Raw genomic sequence first — 17,507 nt, forward strand, 5'->3', positions numbered from 1 at the left:
GGGCAGCAGGGCCTCCAGGACTGGCTCCACTCGGAGGGGCAGCCCCTTCTTGCCCACATCCTCCTGCTTCTGGCTTGAGCTGAGGATGTTACGGTCCACACTCCAACAGCCAGAACAGCCCAGGAGGCAGCCCGGTGAGGAGAAAGCACTACAGCTGGGGAGCCCACGGTCAGCTGGGCAGAGGGGGCGAGGCCAGATAAGAGGCAGCTGTGGCAGCCAGGGCCCCTTTCCTGCAGGACCCGTCAGGGGATGAAGAAACCAACCATAAACTCGTCCACGCGTGAGGAAGCTGCTTTTGAGAGTTTCAGAATGTGCTCTCCAATCTAAGCCGCCCCAAATCCCAAATATGGCATCTGCCCTGGGGCAATGAGAGATGCCCCACGAACATTCAGCAAGCAGGAAGGACCCCTTCTGGCCCACTCACTACACGCAGGTCAAGGCAGGAGGCAGTGCTGAACTCCCAGGTCTTCACACGCAGAGTGACACAGCAGGGCATCAACGAGGGTCTACCAGGTGAACACATGAATAGATGGATGAATGGACACATGGATGAGACGGAGGGTGGGTGGGTGGATGGGTGGATGGATGGGTCAGTGGATGGAAGGAAGGATGAGTGGATGGATGGATACATGGATGGGTGGATACATGGATGGGTGGATACATGGATGGGTGGATACATGGATGGGGGATACATGGATGGGGGATACATGGATGGGAGGATACATGGATGGGTGGATACATGGATGGGTGGATACATGGATGGGGGATACATGGATGGGGGATACATGGATGGGGGATACATGGATGGGTGGATACATGGATGGGGGATACATGGATGGGGGGATACATGGATGGGGGATACATGGATGGGAGGATACATGGATGGGTGGATACATGGATGGGTGGATACATGGATGGGGGATACATGGATGGGTGGATACATGAATGGGGGGATACATGGATGGGGGATACATGGATGGGGGGATACATGGATGGGTGGATACGTGGATGGGGGGATACGTGGATGGGGATACATGGATGGGGGATACATGGATGGGTGGATACATGGATGGGAGGATACATGGATGGGAGGATACATGGATGGGTGGATACATGGATGGGGGGATACATGGATGGGGGATACATGGATGGGTGGATACATGGATGGGGGGATACATGGATGGGGGGATACATGGATGGGGGGATACATGGATGGGGGATACATGGATGGGTGGATACATGGATGGGTGGATACATGGATGGGTGGATACATGGATGGGAGGATACATGGATGGGGGGATACATGGATGGGTGGATACATGGATGGGGGGATACATGGATGGGTGGATACATGGATGGGTGGATACATGGATGGGGGGATACATGGATGGGGGGATACATGGATGGGGGGATACATGGATGGGGGATACATGGATGGGTGGGTGGATGGAGGGACACATGGATACGCAAGCAAGTAGATGGATAGATTACAGATAACAGAAAAATGGAGAGATGAGGACGGACAGAGGCATGGCTGCATGGATAGATGGATGAGTGGATAACTGCCATTTTTTTCATGTTTATAGTGATCATTCTATCTCTCCAAAGTAAAAATTTCCAAGTAAGTATTCAAGGAACGGCCCCAGGGAACAGCGGTAATTTGGTCCCATTGCCCATTCTCCAAGGACCCAAGGGAAAGCTCTGCACAGCAGGGGGCAGTCAGTGATAGACCCCCAGAATCCTGCACAAGCGCCCTCAAAGGCCTCGGAACCATTGAACCTCTGTGCTGAAAGCAAACCAGACGTCAAAGGAAATGACGCATGCCAGTCCTACCAGGCAACTAGGTGCATGCAGGAACACAGAGGAGACCCCAGTGCCCACACACAGGCTCCAAGCTCAGGCCCTCGGGTTTGCCAAGAGGGAGCTTTATTGTGATTCGTCGGGAGCAAGAGGGCCGGGGAGTCTGGGGAACGGGGTTACAGCTTACACAACCTCAGGCTAATGTGCTGGAAATGTCACAAGTGGACGCGCCTGTTGCTAGTCACTTTTAATAAATCAACAACTAGAGCTTGGTGTCGGCAGGGGACAGACTCTAAAGGTACTGACTCCCGCACCAGGCTCGCCTGTCATGAACTAGACCCTCCTGCCAACGGGGCACTCGCCTGCTGCCCGCTCCGATACCAACTGAGCCTCTTGATGGCAAACAGCAAATGGAAGAGCAACAGGCCACCAGGGCCACCAAACATCACCCCGCCCCTTCCATCACCTGCGCAGGGACCGCTAAGGCGGAGCGGCACAGCAGGACCAGGACGGCGCCCTGGTGGGCACCGCCCGGGCTGCTCAGGCCGGAGGCTGAAGGAGCCACGAGGGCAATGCGCTGGTGAGAGACGACACTCAGCACAGCCGCTGGCTCCCTGAAGCCACAAGGCTCGAACGCACAAGCAGGACAGCGAACGGACGGCAGCCTCTGCATGGCTCGTGGATCTCACGAGCGGCAGCTGCCCAGTGGGCTCTGTGCCCGCAGAGCAGCGCCAGGCGAGGGTGGCACTCCCAGTTCATATGTGACGGCTGCACCCCCAGGCTCGTGCCGCATTGGGTAACTGCAGCAACGCGGATGCAGGCACCCCCTCAGGAGACTCAGGGTTGAGCTGGACTCAGTGCATCTTCCTTTCCCGAATGGGGAGAAGGGCAAGAGGTGGCCGAGACAGGGGCGGGGGCAGAGACACGGAAGAACAGCATCTAGACCCTTAGTGCAGGCAGGCCCCAGGGGGCGGGCAGGAAGGCGGGGGCAACCTGTGCCTTGGGTCAACCAGAGGCAGGGCCTGTTCAGCTGTGCGAGAACGCCGGGCACAGCACGTGCCCATGGACGTCCCTGGTCGGGGGAGTGCCCTAGCCAGGGGGGCTGGGTCACGCCCGAGCTCTCACAGGCTGCTGCTCACTTCCCTCCAGGAGCAGCACCGTCTGTTCTGTGCGGGGACAGCTCCTGCCCCCGAGTCCCACTTAGGGCCACCACCGAAGCTGGCCAGGGCAGCCACACCTGCCTGTGCACACTCCACACTGGGCCTTAGGGATGGGAAAAGCACACGTCACAGCTGCCCCGGGCCCCAACTCCTTGCCAACGGCCTGCATCCCAAAAGGCCCAGGCCGGGACGCAACAAACAGACATTACCACCTACCAGGCGTGGATGGCACCTTGTGCTAAAAAGCCCTGACACTGGCCAGTGTGGCTGTGCTCCCCAACCCTTGGCCCAGGGGGTCAGAGACCACCCAGCCGCTCCCGTGGACAGAGAGAACAGCAAAACCAGATGCCAGGGCCAAGGGATAAGCAGGTGTTTCCCACACGACCCATGTGAGACAGAAAGTGACCGCTCGCCGCACCAGAGGAGTGCCTGGCTAACTGTGCACAGGTGAGCGTGCTGTGGGCACTGCCCACAGCAAATCTGATGGCTTTGAGAGAGTGGCTGGTGTGTCCCCTGACCATCCCCAGTGTCTGGGGCCTCAGACACCACATTCTGCCCAAACATGGCTCAGACGCTGCCTGTGTTTGCAGGCGCCATTTGTGGAAATTCAGCCCAAGTATATACAGACTGGGACTACAGAGGTGCAAGCCCATTGAGTCCCTGTGAACGGTGCACAAGCCAGGGGGCTGGGGCGACGGCAAGCAGGATCCTCAGTGTACCCCCTCATTGCCGTGGAAAGCCGGGGTACCGGCAGGGAGAGTCCAGCTCTGTGGATATTGCTGCCATATCCAGCCCTCCGTATCAGGACATCTTCAATGCCAGGATGCCAATTTTTAAATGGAAACTGCAAAAGTGCAAAAATATGTGTGTGTGTGTGTGTGTGTGCAAGCTCACTGCAGGCTCTTCTACCTGCCCTGGCTGGGGAGCCCACGGCCACACACAGCGCAGGGCACTCCTACGTCAGTCACCTGAGTTGCCAACACCACAAACAACTGGAGAGGTCATGAAATGAGCCTGCCCTCCTGCCCCCGGGGTCACCGCCAGAGTGGGACAGGCAGGAAGTGCGACTGCACCACGCCGCTGTCGGCCCCTCCCTCCCCGGGCGGTCACATCAGGACCTGCTCTCGCGTCTCTGGCAGCCGCAGAGCGATCAAGCCCCCGCCCACCAGCGAGGCAGCAGCCAGAAGGATGGGGACCACCTTGGTGATCCCCACAAAAGAGGCAAAGATGGTGTTTCCCAGGATGGCGCCGAACTTGCACAATCCGTTGAGGATGCCAAAGGCCGTGGCCCTGCAGGGAAGAGCAGAGGACATGGGTTACTCGACGCAATGCCAGCAGACGAGGGGCTGGCGTCCTTGTGAAAGGCCACAGTCTGGCACTCGGGCAAAGCAGCCCTGGGCACACAGACTTGTGCCCAGGAAGAAGTGGCATCTCACACACCCTGCAGTGCTGTCTGGGGCTGTCCACAAAAGGCCCTTAGTAAGAACCTGCTCAGCAAGGGGTGCAGAAGCAGACAGAGCAGGTGTCCGCATTCCATAGCGACACCTAGCCCACTGCCCCCAACAGCCTTCTCAGATTCCCAGGGCACCCTGTGGCCCAAGCAGGAACAGCGGAGAAGACAGCTGATTCAGAGAGCTCCTGGGCAGGTCTCTGTTCTGTTTACTCAACCCTCTTCTTTCCCCTGGGCTTCTGGGCAAGTCTCCGTGAGTGAGGACACAGAAGCCTGCACTTCCCGCTGTGTGCACACACAGGAGAGATCCGAGACAAGGCCTCGTCCTGGGGGCAAGAGGTGACTGTGGTCTCTGTCATGTACAGGGGAAACCGCTGCTGATCCCTGTCCCTCCATGGCCAGGGACAGCCATGGTGGGCCATCTCCCTCCATGACCCGGAACAGCCATGGTGGGTCATCACCCCCATGACCAGGGACAGCCATGGTGGGCCACCTCCCTCCAGGACCCGGGACAGCCACGGTGGGCCACCTCCCTCCGTGACCAGGGACAGCCACGGTGGGTCATCACCCCCATGACCAGGGATAGCCATGGTGGGCCACCTCCCTCCAGGACCCGGGACAGCCACAGTGGGCCACCTCCCCCCATGACCAGGGACAGCCACGGTGGGCCATCTCCCCCCGTGACCAGGTGTGCTTTAGACGTGGCACCCTTCGTGCCCAGTGTCTGCCTCCGCATGCCTCTGCTCCTGCGTCTCTGTGGTTGAGCTCATGTGTGACTTTTCCTAGCCAACCTCAAGCTCCCAAGGGGAGACGTTCGCATGGAGTTCTGAATAGCAGCTTTAAGTTCTGCAGCCCTGCCTCTCTTCTCCGACCTGTGATTGGCCTGCACGCCCCACCAGGCTCGGCGGTTCCCAGCGTGCTGTGTGGCGCCATGCTAACAGACTCCTGGATGTTTCAGGATCTGCGGTCTGGCGTGGATTCTGACCATGACTTAGCTTATTGATATATTTAGGATCCAACACCGTTTCCTGTTCCTGTTTCTCTCAGCTCTGCCACAGGAGTACCAAGCCTGTGGGCACCAGCACGTTGTGGGCAGAAGTCCACTGGTCTGCCCCCTACACCATGGCCCTTGCTCGCTGGCCACGGGGCCACTCCTCCACTCTCCCCACAATGCACTGTTTCTCTTCCAGCAGCAGAAACAAGTGCCGGGGCTGGGTCTGACTCTGGCTTCTGAGACATGGGGAAGACAGGCTCCCAGGGCAGGTTGTGACAGGCAGGCACAGAGGGGCCCCCGAGCCCCTGAGAGGCCAGGTGGACACTGACCTCTGGGTGGTGGGGTAGAGCTCCACAGTGATGACGTCCAGGGCGTTCCAGGCCGCGATGCTTGTCCCACAGAACAGGCACTGCCAGCCGATCATGGCCGACTCACTGTTGCCGAAGAACAGGAAGAAGCAGCAGACGGCCGAGAGGAGCATGGAGCCACCTGTGCAGGAAGGGCGAGGCAGTGAGGACACACTCATCAGCCACTTCCCACCCCTACAGGTGGCCGATGGGAGTGGCTCAGAACCAGCAGAGCATAGCTGGGTCCCTGGCTCAAGAACCCCAGAATGGGCTGCCAGTTTGTCTTGAGGAAGCACTGAGGTCATCCACCCCAGCATGGGGCCTGGGGTTAGGGTTAGGGTGCGAGTAAGTGGGTGCCCTGACCCGGCACAGCACAGCCCCACTCCCAGCCCCACCATGAGTTCCCGTTATCGCACCCACAGCTGCATGTACAGACACCCCACCTGCTCTCAGCGCCTGTAGCTGCTGCCCACGCGTGGGGAGCTAGAAGCCTCTTCCCCTCCAGCCCGGGAGCCCTGACCAGCAGCCTCTTCTCTGCCCAAGCAGGAAGTGCCCATCTTTGTTCTTCCTGGAGTTTCACAGCCAGGAAGCCTGGCAGTAACTTCCCTGGCCAACCTCAGCCTGGGTGGATCTTTAAAACACACACATTTTCCTTGGTACGGCGACTGCCGCCCCACCCCTACGGCCTTGATCCAGACTGTAGCGGACACCTCCCGCTCTCGGCATGTGTGCCCTGTGCCCCTGGACTGGCCACACAGGCCACATGGTCTGCCGCAACTCTGGGGAGGGCAGGGCACACATGGGCGCTTAGCCCGCGAAGCAGTGGGCGGGCCTATGTAAGAGGTGAAGGGTCGCCTGCCTGGGCCCGCCTGCTGCTCCCACGATGCTTGGGACCCCACGGGAGCCACGCCTGCTGGGAACACATGCCAGCCGCTCACCTATCATCTTGAGCCTGCCGACGCGGTCGATGAGCAGTGCAGAGACGATGTTCCCGGGCAGCACGGACAGGCTGCCCAGGAAGCTGACGAGGTAGACGAGGAAGTCATTGTCCTCCTCCGAGTCCAGGTGGCAGCCCTGCTTCTGCTCCAGGAAGGTGGAGTTGACAAACCGGCAGTTGATGAACTTGTGCTGGTGCAGGTCTGGGGAGAGATGGTGGGGTCGGGGGAGCGGCGGGGAGCCGGCCAGCAGGGCCTCTGCCCCGGAGAGCCCAGGGGCCCTCGAACTCAGGAGCCCCAAAGCCCAGTGCCACATGGCTGGGGCTGGAGGCCACGTGGAGCCTCCAAGAGCATAACCCATCCAGGTTCCAGCACAGGTGGCAAGTGGCAAAGATTCAACCCCCAACTGCCCCACTTCCGACCTAGCTCCCCGTGGCTGTGCCCGGGAAAGCAGCAGAGCCTAGCCCAAGTGCTTGGGCCCTGCATCCACATGGGAAACCCAGATGGAGTTCCAGGCTCCTGGCTCCAGCCTGGCTCAGTCCTGGCTGTTGCACTCAGTTGGGGAGCGACCCACTGATGGAAGCTCTACTTCTCTCTCTTTCCATCCCTGCTTCCTTCACTTCCTCTCTGCGACTCTCTTTTAGATAAACAAATCTGTTTTAAAGAACAGCAGATGGCTTCTTGGCCTCCTCCCAAAACTTGAGGCAGGGCAGACACTGTCACCTGTGACCTGGCTGTACAGCAGGCCTGCCCGTGTCTAGCACTAAGGGCCACACCTCTGAGGCTGCACCACTCAGGGAAGCAGACCAGAGGTGGTTCCAGCACCCACGCTGGGGTCATGGGCACCTGAAGCCTTGGGACCACATGGCACGTCCTCTGGCATCTGCCAGCCCCAGCTGGCTGGGGGGTGAGAGCCCACAGTGCACGCAGCAGCCCAGCAGGCACAGGGCCAGCCCACGCGCGTCCTCTGTATCTCCAGGTTAGAAGTGCAGGTCGGGTGGGGCCATGCCCCCCCACCAGGCTGACACTTCGCAACCAGCCCCCATGCGAGCCTGCTGAGTGCACAAGCCTGTCTTCAGGGAAGACAGGGCCTACAGTAATGACTGCTTCTGCAAACTCAGGCTCAGAGACACATGTCAAGACAAGCCCTGAGGCACTGCTGAGTGCAAGCCCTGCCCATGAAGGCCAAGGCCCCGGGGGAAGCTGGGCCTGACAGTGCAGCTCCCCCTACCAGCTGTGGGTCTGAGGGCTTGCAGGTGCAACTCCTGCACCATAGTCTTCCAGTGAGATGAGCACGGGGGGCCTGGAGGGGGTCCCAGACACCCTCCTCATCTCCCACGCTCCACATGGTTGGCCACTGCCTCGTGAGCACAGCAGAAGTGCTGGAACTTCACGGTCTGCTGTTTTATCATGGAAACTCGAAGCAGTGATTCGCCCACATCCTTAGCTCTGGACTCGGTAACAGACACGCTTTTTCCTGTCGTTACTGTGAGAGGCCGAGTTGGGGAGTGTTCAGGTTCCTGAGTCTGTGTGTGCAGGAAATGCAGCCCCCAGAAGCCTGGTTTCTTGCCTGTCCCCCTTCCCCGAGTCCCGAGGGACCCCGGCCCAGAGCCTCTGCCCCAGCCACAGACACAGCTGAGACGTGGGCCAACCCACCACCGGGGCAAACGCGTGCACCCAGGTGGTGCAACCAGCTGGAAACCGCGTCCCCCTCAGGGCTCAGCATGTGCCCCTCTGAATCCCCTCCTGCTCCTGAGGCCCCAACAGCCCTGCCCACCCACGGTGGGTCCACCTGCTTGTCCGAGTCCTCACCTGTGTTGTAGAAGATGGTGGACTCAATGGTACAATTTTTGAAGTAGGTGTCTGTCGACGTGACGTCCTCAAAGTAGCATTCGTCAAAGAACGTGTCTTCAAAGAGCACGTGCTTAAAGTGCATCTTTGTGAACCTGTGGGCGAGATGCAGGCCCAGAGAGGGTGGGAAGGGAGGCCCTGCGCCATGAGGTCCTCCCTGTTCTGGAGCTGGTCAGCTGTGAGCCATGTCCAGCTCCGGTCCAGCGGGCCCGGGAGCTCCAGCACACAGGCTCTGTGCCTGCTGCCCCAGATCAGCCCATGGACACCGGCCGGCTCCCTGCAGGGGCCGAGGCTGTTCCTGGGAGGCACGCAAGCCTTCCAGGGTCTAAGACAGAGACCAGGAAGCAGGCACTTCCATGGAAGAACTCTCAGGGCAGCTTCGGGGTGGGGTCGCCTCCTCCAGGGATCCACCCTGCTTATGATGCAGGCAGCTTGCCACACCGCCCATCACGGCAGCAGAAGCTAAAGCTCCAGACCTACACACACACACCACAGCCAGGCAAGAACCAGAGCAGACCCAAAGTACCCCAACCCCTGCGTTCTGCCTTAATCCAGCTCCACCCTGCCTAAGCTGTTGGCCCAATGCCTGCCAAGTTTAAGGAGCCTCCACAAGAGGCCAGTGTGATGGCACAGTAGGCTAAGCCTCCAGTCGTGATACTGGTATCCCACATGGGCACCAGTTCATGGGTTCTTGTCCCGGCTACTCCACTTCCATCCAGTATCCTGCTAATGGCCTGTGAAAGTATCAAAAGCATTTATATATATACATATATATATATATATATGACTTTCAAATAAATTAAATGAAGAAATATTTTAAAGTGAGAGAATAAGTATTAAAATAAGTATTAAAAATAAGTATTAAAATACTTATTCTCTCACTTTAAAATATTTCTTCATTTAATTTATTTGAAAGTCAGAGACAGACATCTCCCCTCTGCTGGCTCACTCCTCAAGGGCCTGCACCAGACAGGCCTGGGCCACATCCCAGTCAGGAGTCCGGAAGCCACGTCTCCACCCCTTCCGCGCAGGTGCGTGCCAGCAGGACGCAGGGCTGGGGAGGCGCCCCTCCAGGACGGGCGTCCCGGGCAGCACGCCGACAGATGTGCCACAAGCTACCCGCTTTGCGAGTTGCAAGCACTGTAAAGATAACAGTGTTAAAGCAAAAACCAGAGCAGCAGCAGGGCCTGCAGCACGGGTGGGAGACACACCGATAATGACGGCAAAGAGGGATTAGGAAAATAACTAGGATAAAAGAGGGCAGGAAAAGGGTTTTTCCAGGACACAGGAGATGGCATGCCAGAAAGCAGCCTACAAGACGGCAGATGTTTGCTCCAATGATATTAACAATTCCTATAAGCGTAAACATCAGAACACATCCATTGAGAGGCAAACAGTCGGCCTGGGCCAGGGAGTAGGGCCTGACCCCAACAAGCATGTCTCAGAGCATAAACACACAGGCTAAAGGAGAGTCGGACCGTGTGAACCCTGGCCAGAAAGACGCTGGAGAGTCAGATGAAAACAGATAACGTGGCCCAGGAGCAGCAGCAGGCATCCACAGCGTCCTTCACCGCTGGGCACAACAGTCATGGCCACGTGCGTGTGACGGGCAGCGGGCACAGATGCTGCTGGCTGCCGGCAACCCTCCCAGACAGTCTGGGTTCTAGTCCCGGCTCCACTCAGATTCCACCTGCCTTCCATCGCAGACCCAAGTGCCTGGGACCCTGACACTCAGGTGAAGTCTTGGCTGAGCTCCCAGGGCCCACTGCCACTTGATCCAACCACAGGCTGGTGCGGGCACTTGGGCAGGGAACCAATGAAGACACATGCTCACTCACTCTCTGCCCTTTAGTAAATATCTAAATGTGGGTGTGTATAGCGATACAGCTGTAAAAGGGTCTGGCGAGACCTGCAACTTTGCACTCCTAAAAATAAACTCCAGCCACATCATCTCCGCGCTGCCCAGGCACCTCTGTGGAGCCGATCCCTGGGCAGTGGCACCGTGATCCCTTTGAACATTTTAAAAAGTTGTTTTTGGCTTATTTAAAAGGCAGAGAAGCAGAGACAGAAAGATGGACAGACATCTGTTCACTGGGTCACACTCCAAACGTTCGCGGCAGCCAGGGAAGGAGGAAGCCAAAGTCAGGAGCTAGAACTGACTCCAGGTTCCCTAAGCAGGTAACAATGAGTGCTGTCTTACAAGGCGGCATTGGCAGGCAACTGGAGCCAGAAGCAGGTGTAGTCAGAACTTGAACAGGCATTTCAGAGTGCGGTGTGGGCATCCCGGGGGGCATCCCGGGGGCGTCCTACCACTGGGCCAATGTCTGTTCCCTGAAACTCACCCACACATGCCTGTGAGCTACAGAGCAAGCGCTCGGGGAAACAGTCGTGTGTGTGTGTGTGTGTGTGTGTGTGTGTGTGTGTGTGTGTGTACTGCCCAGCCCTGACAGCCAGGTGGCGGGACAGGCAGGGCAGGCAGGGCAGAGCAGCAGCTGGGGCACCTCTTGCAACCCCAGCATCCCTTGTGAGCACCAAGTCCAGTGCCGGCTACTCCACGTTCCATCCTGGACCCTGCCGATGTATCCGGGAAAATAGTGGGAGATGGCTCAAGGCCTTGGGCCCTTGAACCTGTCTGGGAGACCCAGAGGAAACTCCTGGCTTCTGGCTTCAGTCTAGCGAAGCCAGGACCCTTATGTACATCTGAGACTGAACCAGCAAGTAGAAGATTGTGTGTGTGTGTGTGTGTGTGTGTGTGTGTGTGTGTGTGTCTCTCTGTAATGCTTTCCAATAAATGAATAATTTTTTTAGAATTACATGTTCTAACTAAAGCAGCAGATGGAGGCCAATGTATGCACTTAAAATCACTCCAATTCTTAAAATCAAGAAGCCTGAAAAACAAAGTAAACCTAAAGAAAAAATATTAATGAGTATAAACATAATTAAGAATTGATTCTTACGAATGATTACTAAAACATGCGATCTCTAGGAAGAATCAAAGGGTACAGAGTCTTACTTTTGGCAGAACGAGACCAAGAGCACAGATGGGCGGCATGAGTGCACGCCACCCTGTTGGTAAGTCGACAGGAAAACTGCAATTCCATTTAAAGATGGGCTGGCACTGCCCGGAGAGTCGCAGGGGCTGGCTGGCTGCGCCAAGCCTTCAGGTCCTACCAACCCTACCAGATACAGTCTGCTTTGGAGGAAAGTAGACCAAAAAGCTGAGCCAGGGTGCTGCACGCCCTTCTGGGCGCACACAGCACCTCCTCCGGCAACCTCACCTGCAGGCAGGCGTGGCCACTGCCCATCAGACAGACAGAGCAACCTGAGGGAGTGAGCAAGGGTACATGTTAGACACAGGTGTGACAGTGCTGGCTGCTGCCCGGGAAGGCGACCCAGGGCACTGTGCTGGGCCAGCTCTAAAGCTGACAGCCGCCACCTTGCACCTGCTGCTACACCTTGCACCTGCTGCCTGCAGTCTGCGTGTGTGAGATACTGCCCAAGGAAACCACAGGCAGCCAAGAGTATCTGCAGGCATGGGATCACAGGAGGAGAACCTGAACGTGCCAGCAGGAGTAAAAGCAGCACAGCTGGAAACGCCCCTGCCCTGGGACGCAGCCATCTCCAGCCACGCAACCTGGGATTGCCAAGCTCAGGCCTTTCCCAGCTCACGACCAGCAGGTGGCAGCACAGCTCATTACAGTTGGCAAGGGTCCCCATTCCTGCCAGGGGAAAACACTCCTTGAAGTCCAGGAACGGTAGGGGTGCGGTCACAGGGACGGTGGCTGAGTTCTTGGTACCCGCACAGAGAACAGGAATCACAGTTCACAGCAACCTTGGAGAGCATCTGTGTGTGCACAATCGCACAAGGCCCTCTACACACACGGAGACCACAGGCACACCGTGCATCTTGGAACTCGGTGGCTGCCTCCTGGGGTTTTGCAAGGATTAAACTGGACAATTGAAGACACCCAAGGTAGCGCCCACACAGCTGCCACGGCGACTGTAGCTGGCACATCGTCTGCTTTCTTTGCTCCCCCCACATGCAGCACCTGCACAATATCTCGGCTGTGTAGGACACGGAGCCCCCCAGCCCCGTGTGACCCATCACCCACCGGGCTCCTCGCTGTCCCACATGCACGAGGCTTCCTCCACAGCACACCCCCCTGTGCGCCTGGGAGGGCTCAAGGAAGGACTGCCTGTGCCTGGACGCCACCAGTCCCGGAGCATGGCAGCAGCCCAGGAACTCACAGCCACTCACTCGCAGGGGTAGGTCCTAAGCATCTCACGCGTTGGGGCTGGCTCCCCAAGTCCTGTGTCCCATGCCTCCCATCTGTCAGGGCTGGGTCCCCAACATCCTGTATGTCCCATCTCTCAGGGCTGGGTCCCCAACATCCTGTATGTCCTGTGTGTCGGGGCTGGGTCCCCCACAGCCCACGTGAACGCTGGTGGGCTAGGTGGTACCTCCCCCCGGCCGGCCCCACTCACTTGTCATTCACGAGCTTCCCATGCTGGTGGATCTGGTTTTCCATCGTGAAGTTGATCGTGGCACCATGCACATGCTCACCAAAAAACACCTTCATCTTGGACTTGTATTCTTCATCTTGGAAGTAGCGGATCATGTCAGGGAACCAGACAACCAGGCCGTAGTAGCTGCAAGAGAGAGGGCGGAGCCCTGAGCAGCAGCCCGGCCAACGCACGCGAGCCACACCTGCACGCCGGACGCACGCAGCCCTGGCTGATTCCGCAGGTGTGCTGTCAGAGATGAGATGAGACACTCAGAGACGAGATGAGACACTCCCATCGACACAGGTGCCGCAAAGGCACTGGAGAAGAAAAATACTCCTCCCGATCTAAACACAGAGCAGGAGATGGGGAAGGATTCGCCCTTGGCACAAAGGAATCGCATGTCTCAAACGCCGGAGCCTTGGGGAACGGAAAACAAGACAGGACACTAAACACAAAGCACTGCTTGCCTGCACCGGTGAGGGAAGGGCGGCGTGAACCCAGGGCAGGTGCCAGGCCCAACGGCCGTGGCGCGTGGCCACAATGCGAGACCTGGGTTTGCTTCCCAGCCCCGGCTCCTGACTCAGCTCCTGCTGTGTTGACGGCCCAGTCGCTGATGTCCTGGTACCTCCGTGGGAGACAGACTGAGCTCCCAGATCTCAGCCTTGGTCAGGCCCAACACTGCACACCCAGCAAAGCACTGGGTTCTGGCTGGCACTGATTGCAGATCAGGCTACAGAAGCCCGAGCCCGACCAGGGTGTGTTATGCCACAGGCCTGGGAGGCCTCCGGCTAATGGGTCAGCAGGGAGAGCGGCCTGAGGCCCCACTGCTGTCAGTCAGCGGGTCAGCCCAGAGTAACAATGAGGTAGCTGCCAGCAACCTGTTCCCAGCACTGCACGCACACGTGCACGCGAGCACACGCACATACATGTATGTATGCAGACACACGTGTGCACACACATCACAAATGTGCATACACACATGCCCAAGACACATACGCAAGCATGTGCAACCCACACACGCACACACAGGTACACACAGAGCACCTCCCCCCGGCACACATACACACGCAAAAGCAGAAGCCAGGAAGGGATGGTGTGTCTGTGAGCTGGATCCTCACTGCGACTTCCAACACAAAGCTGCACACCATGGTACACATGACTGCAGGCCCCGGTCTCCCAAGGATTAACTCCACAGCTTAACTTGTTTCTCAGAGCATAACAGGATTGGTAATTTTGGCCTGATACATATAGCCACTGGCTTAACCGCAAGTTCCTGCTTCCTATTGTCAAGTTATCTGCCAAGGGATTGGATAAAACTCAAGGGATTTAGGGTGGCCACTAGAGGATTGGATAAACACTGGGAGGAACTGAAGGGATTTAGGGTGGCCACTACTGGGAGGAGCTAAGCAGAGTATAAAAGAAAGTCTGGAGTTGCAATAAAGATCATTCTGTCATCGATCGGCATTCGGTGTACTGCGTGTTGCCTTGTCTTGTCCCTCTGCGTTGTCTGCGTTGCAACCCTAGTCCCTCCGCTCAGCTCGGATTACGTGGCGACGAGGGCGTTGCCAACATCTGGAGGTTCTCACCGAGATTGAGAAAGAGAGGATACGACGAAGGGTCGTCCCAAGAGTCTGGCCAGCTGATTCAGGTAAGTGGGACGTATTGTAAGTCTCTCCTAAACTGGTAGGAGAGGGAGGTTCATTTTGAAATATAGTCAGGTTTTGGATTTATTTTGAAATAGAGTTAGGTTTTAGACTTATTTTGAAATATAACTAGGTTTTGGATTTATTTTTTAAGTTTTCGATTTATTTTGAAATATAGTCAGGTTTTAGATTTATTTTGAAGTATAGTTAGGTCTTGGTGTTTAATTTATCCGTTGAAAAGGACGATAAAATGGGTTCTGCCTTCTCCCGGGATAAATTGGCCACCGAGCTTGAAGAACTTCTACGTCAACTGGGGATGCCAGTTAAATTTAAAATGATTAGAAATTTTGTTAAAGCCATTCAATCTAGCAGTCCTTGGTTTATTGTTTCAGGCAACTTCAATATTCCCGATTGGGAACAGGTTAAGGCCAATTTACAATCCTGTTTACAAAAAGACCCAGATAATTTCCCCATTGTTAACTTTTCTTTGTGGCGCTTAGTCCGTGATTCATTATTTACTGATAAAGTGAAAGTTGAGAGACAGTTAAGAGAAGTACAGACTACTTTTGAAGCAATCCAGGGGTGGGAAGTTCTACGGTCCTTGGAAGCCTGGAACGAGGCGGCCTCGAGTGAAACCACCCCGAGTGAGACCTCTTCTTTAGAGGAGAGTGAGGTCTCTTCTTTAGAGGAGAGTGAAGCCTCTTCTTCAGATGAGAACGAGGCCTCTTCCTCGGAAGAGAGTGAGGACAAACGAGATGAGGAGGCTTTCTTAAAGCGGAAAATTAAGGATAAGGAGAAGGTTTTCTTAAAGCGGGAAATTAGGGACATTAAAAGAAAGTTAAAGAAAGCAGGAATAGGTGCACGTTCCTCTGGCAAATTGTCCAGTTCAAGACCACCACCTTATGCCCCTAATTTTGTGACCCCTACCGCTCCTCCTGAGGAGGATGCCGCGGGCCATTCACCCAATAATTACCCCACACGGCCATGGAATGACGGCCTCACTGATCAGCCGGTGGGTGGGGTTCGATGCTTCCCTGTAATAGAGGTCCCAGTTCGAGGAGGTCCCCCTCGCCGGGAGCATCAGCCCCTTCAATTTAAAGACCTCAAAAATGTAAAGCAGGCTGTTAAAGATTATGGTGCCCAGGCACCCTTTACTCTTGCACTCATAGAATCCTTTTTGAGTTTGAATCTTACTCCTAGTGATTGGATGCAATTGTGCCGCTCTGCTCTCGATGGTGGTGACTTTCTCCTATGGAAAGGGGATTTTCAAGATAGGTGCAGATTTTTTGCTGAGCAGAACGCGGCTGGGGGACACGCAGATCGAAGCCTTGAAATGCTTACTGGCACTGGACCTTTTGAGGGCATCCAACAACAAGTTAATTATGACCTAGGAGTTTATGCACAGATAGCAAATGCAGCCCTTGGAGCCTGGAAGGCCTTGCCTAATGCTAATACAGGAGACCAGCTTTCCAAGGTCTTGCAAGGCCCTACAGAACCTTTTCAAGAATTTGTGGACCGTATTATGCAGGTTGCTACTAAAATCTTTGGTAACGTGGAGCCAGCAATGCCAGTAATTAAGCATATAGCCTTTGAGAATGCTAATAAATATTGCCAGGATGCTCTCAGGTTCCACAGAGATAAGTCCCTGCATGATTATCTCAAAATCTGCAGACATATTGACTCCACCCATGCCCTTGGGCAAGTGATAGCAGCCGCTGTTCAACACCCTCAGCCCCACCCTAGGGCGCCTCCCAAAACCTGTTTCAGATGTGGACAGCCTGGACATTTTAAAAAACAGTGCCCCAAAATTCCGCGACAAGGAAGATCACCCCCACAATCCTTGCAGGCCCCAGATCTTTGTCCAAGATGCCATAAAGGCTATCATTGGAGCAGTGATTGTAGGTCCAGATATGATGCCCAAGGCAATCCCCTATCGGGAAACGGGGTGAGGGGCCCGCTCCGGGCCCCCCAACCTCAGGTGTACGGAGCCCAGCAGACACCTGTAACTTCCGGAACAGCGCAGACTCCTTCCAGAGTCCCTCTCCCACGGCGAGGAGCACAGATATTTCAACCCTCCTCAGAGCAACACCAGGTAGCGCAGGACTGGACCTCTGTGCCACCTCTGGAGAGGTATTGACCCCGCTCCTGGGACCCCAACGGATAAAAACAGGAGTCAGGGGCCCCTTACCTAAGAATACCTTGGGCCTGATCCTAGGAAGAAGTAGTGCTACTATGCATGGAATCAGAGTACTCCCAGGAGTGATAGATGAGGATACTCCAGCAGAAATAGAGGTCATGGCAGAATCAGCCAAAGGCACTATAATCATTCCACCTGGAGCTAGATTTGCCCAGCTGATCTTGATCCCCAAGGTTCCAACTGACAACCCCATTCTTAAGAGAGATAGACAAGGAGGATTTGGACATTCTGGCCCCTTGGCATGTTGGGTCTCCGACATGCAAACCCGACCCACCTTACAGTTAGAGATAGAAGGGAGAAAATTCACAGGTTTACTTGATACCGGAGCTGACAGTACAGTTATATCCCAGGCACAGTGGCCAAGTTCCTGGCCATTAGAGGCCACCCCAACCGTTCTCCAAGGGATAGGAACTTCTCAGCCACAGAAAAGTGCCAGGTTGTTAAGGTGGAAGGATCAAGAAGGGCATTCAGGAGTTTTCCAGCCGTATGTCTTACCACATATTCCTATCAATCTGTGGGGACGAGATTTGTTGAGTGCCATGAATGTTGTATTGACCTCTCAGCCTGTGCCAAATATGCTTAATAGACAGAGATACTTTCCTGGAAAAGGTTTGGGCAGACATC

General features: G+C 56.0%; 1 protein-coding gene across 1 annotated transcript in view; it reads right to left on the reverse strand.

Annotated features, from left to right (window-relative positions):
* Nucleotides 1-3,887: 3,887 nt before the first annotated feature.
* SV2B (synaptic vesicle glycoprotein 2B) overlaps nt 3,888-17,507 on the reverse strand; it is a 33,461-nt gene continuing 19,841 nt past the window's right edge. The window contains exons 8-12 of the mRNA XM_058665382.1: nt 13,023-13,187; nt 8,499-8,632; nt 6,690-6,890; nt 5,734-5,893; nt 3,888-4,250 (exon numbers count right to left, since the gene is read on the reverse strand). Of these exons, the coding sequence (XP_058521365.1) occupies nt 4,067-4,250; nt 5,734-5,893; nt 6,690-6,890; nt 8,499-8,632; nt 13,023-13,187 (844 nt within the window). The 3' untranslated portion in view covers nt 3,888-4,066. The remainder of the gene's footprint in view (nt 4,251-5,733; nt 5,894-6,689; nt 6,891-8,498; nt 8,633-13,022; nt 13,188-17,507) is intronic.

The sequence above is a fragment of the Ochotona princeps genome, chromosome 6, assembly GCF_030435755.1.
Source record: "Ochotona princeps isolate mOchPri1 chromosome 6, mOchPri1.hap1, whole genome shotgun sequence".
Lineage (NCBI taxonomy): Eukaryota > Metazoa > Chordata > Mammalia > Lagomorpha > Ochotonidae > Ochotona > Ochotona princeps.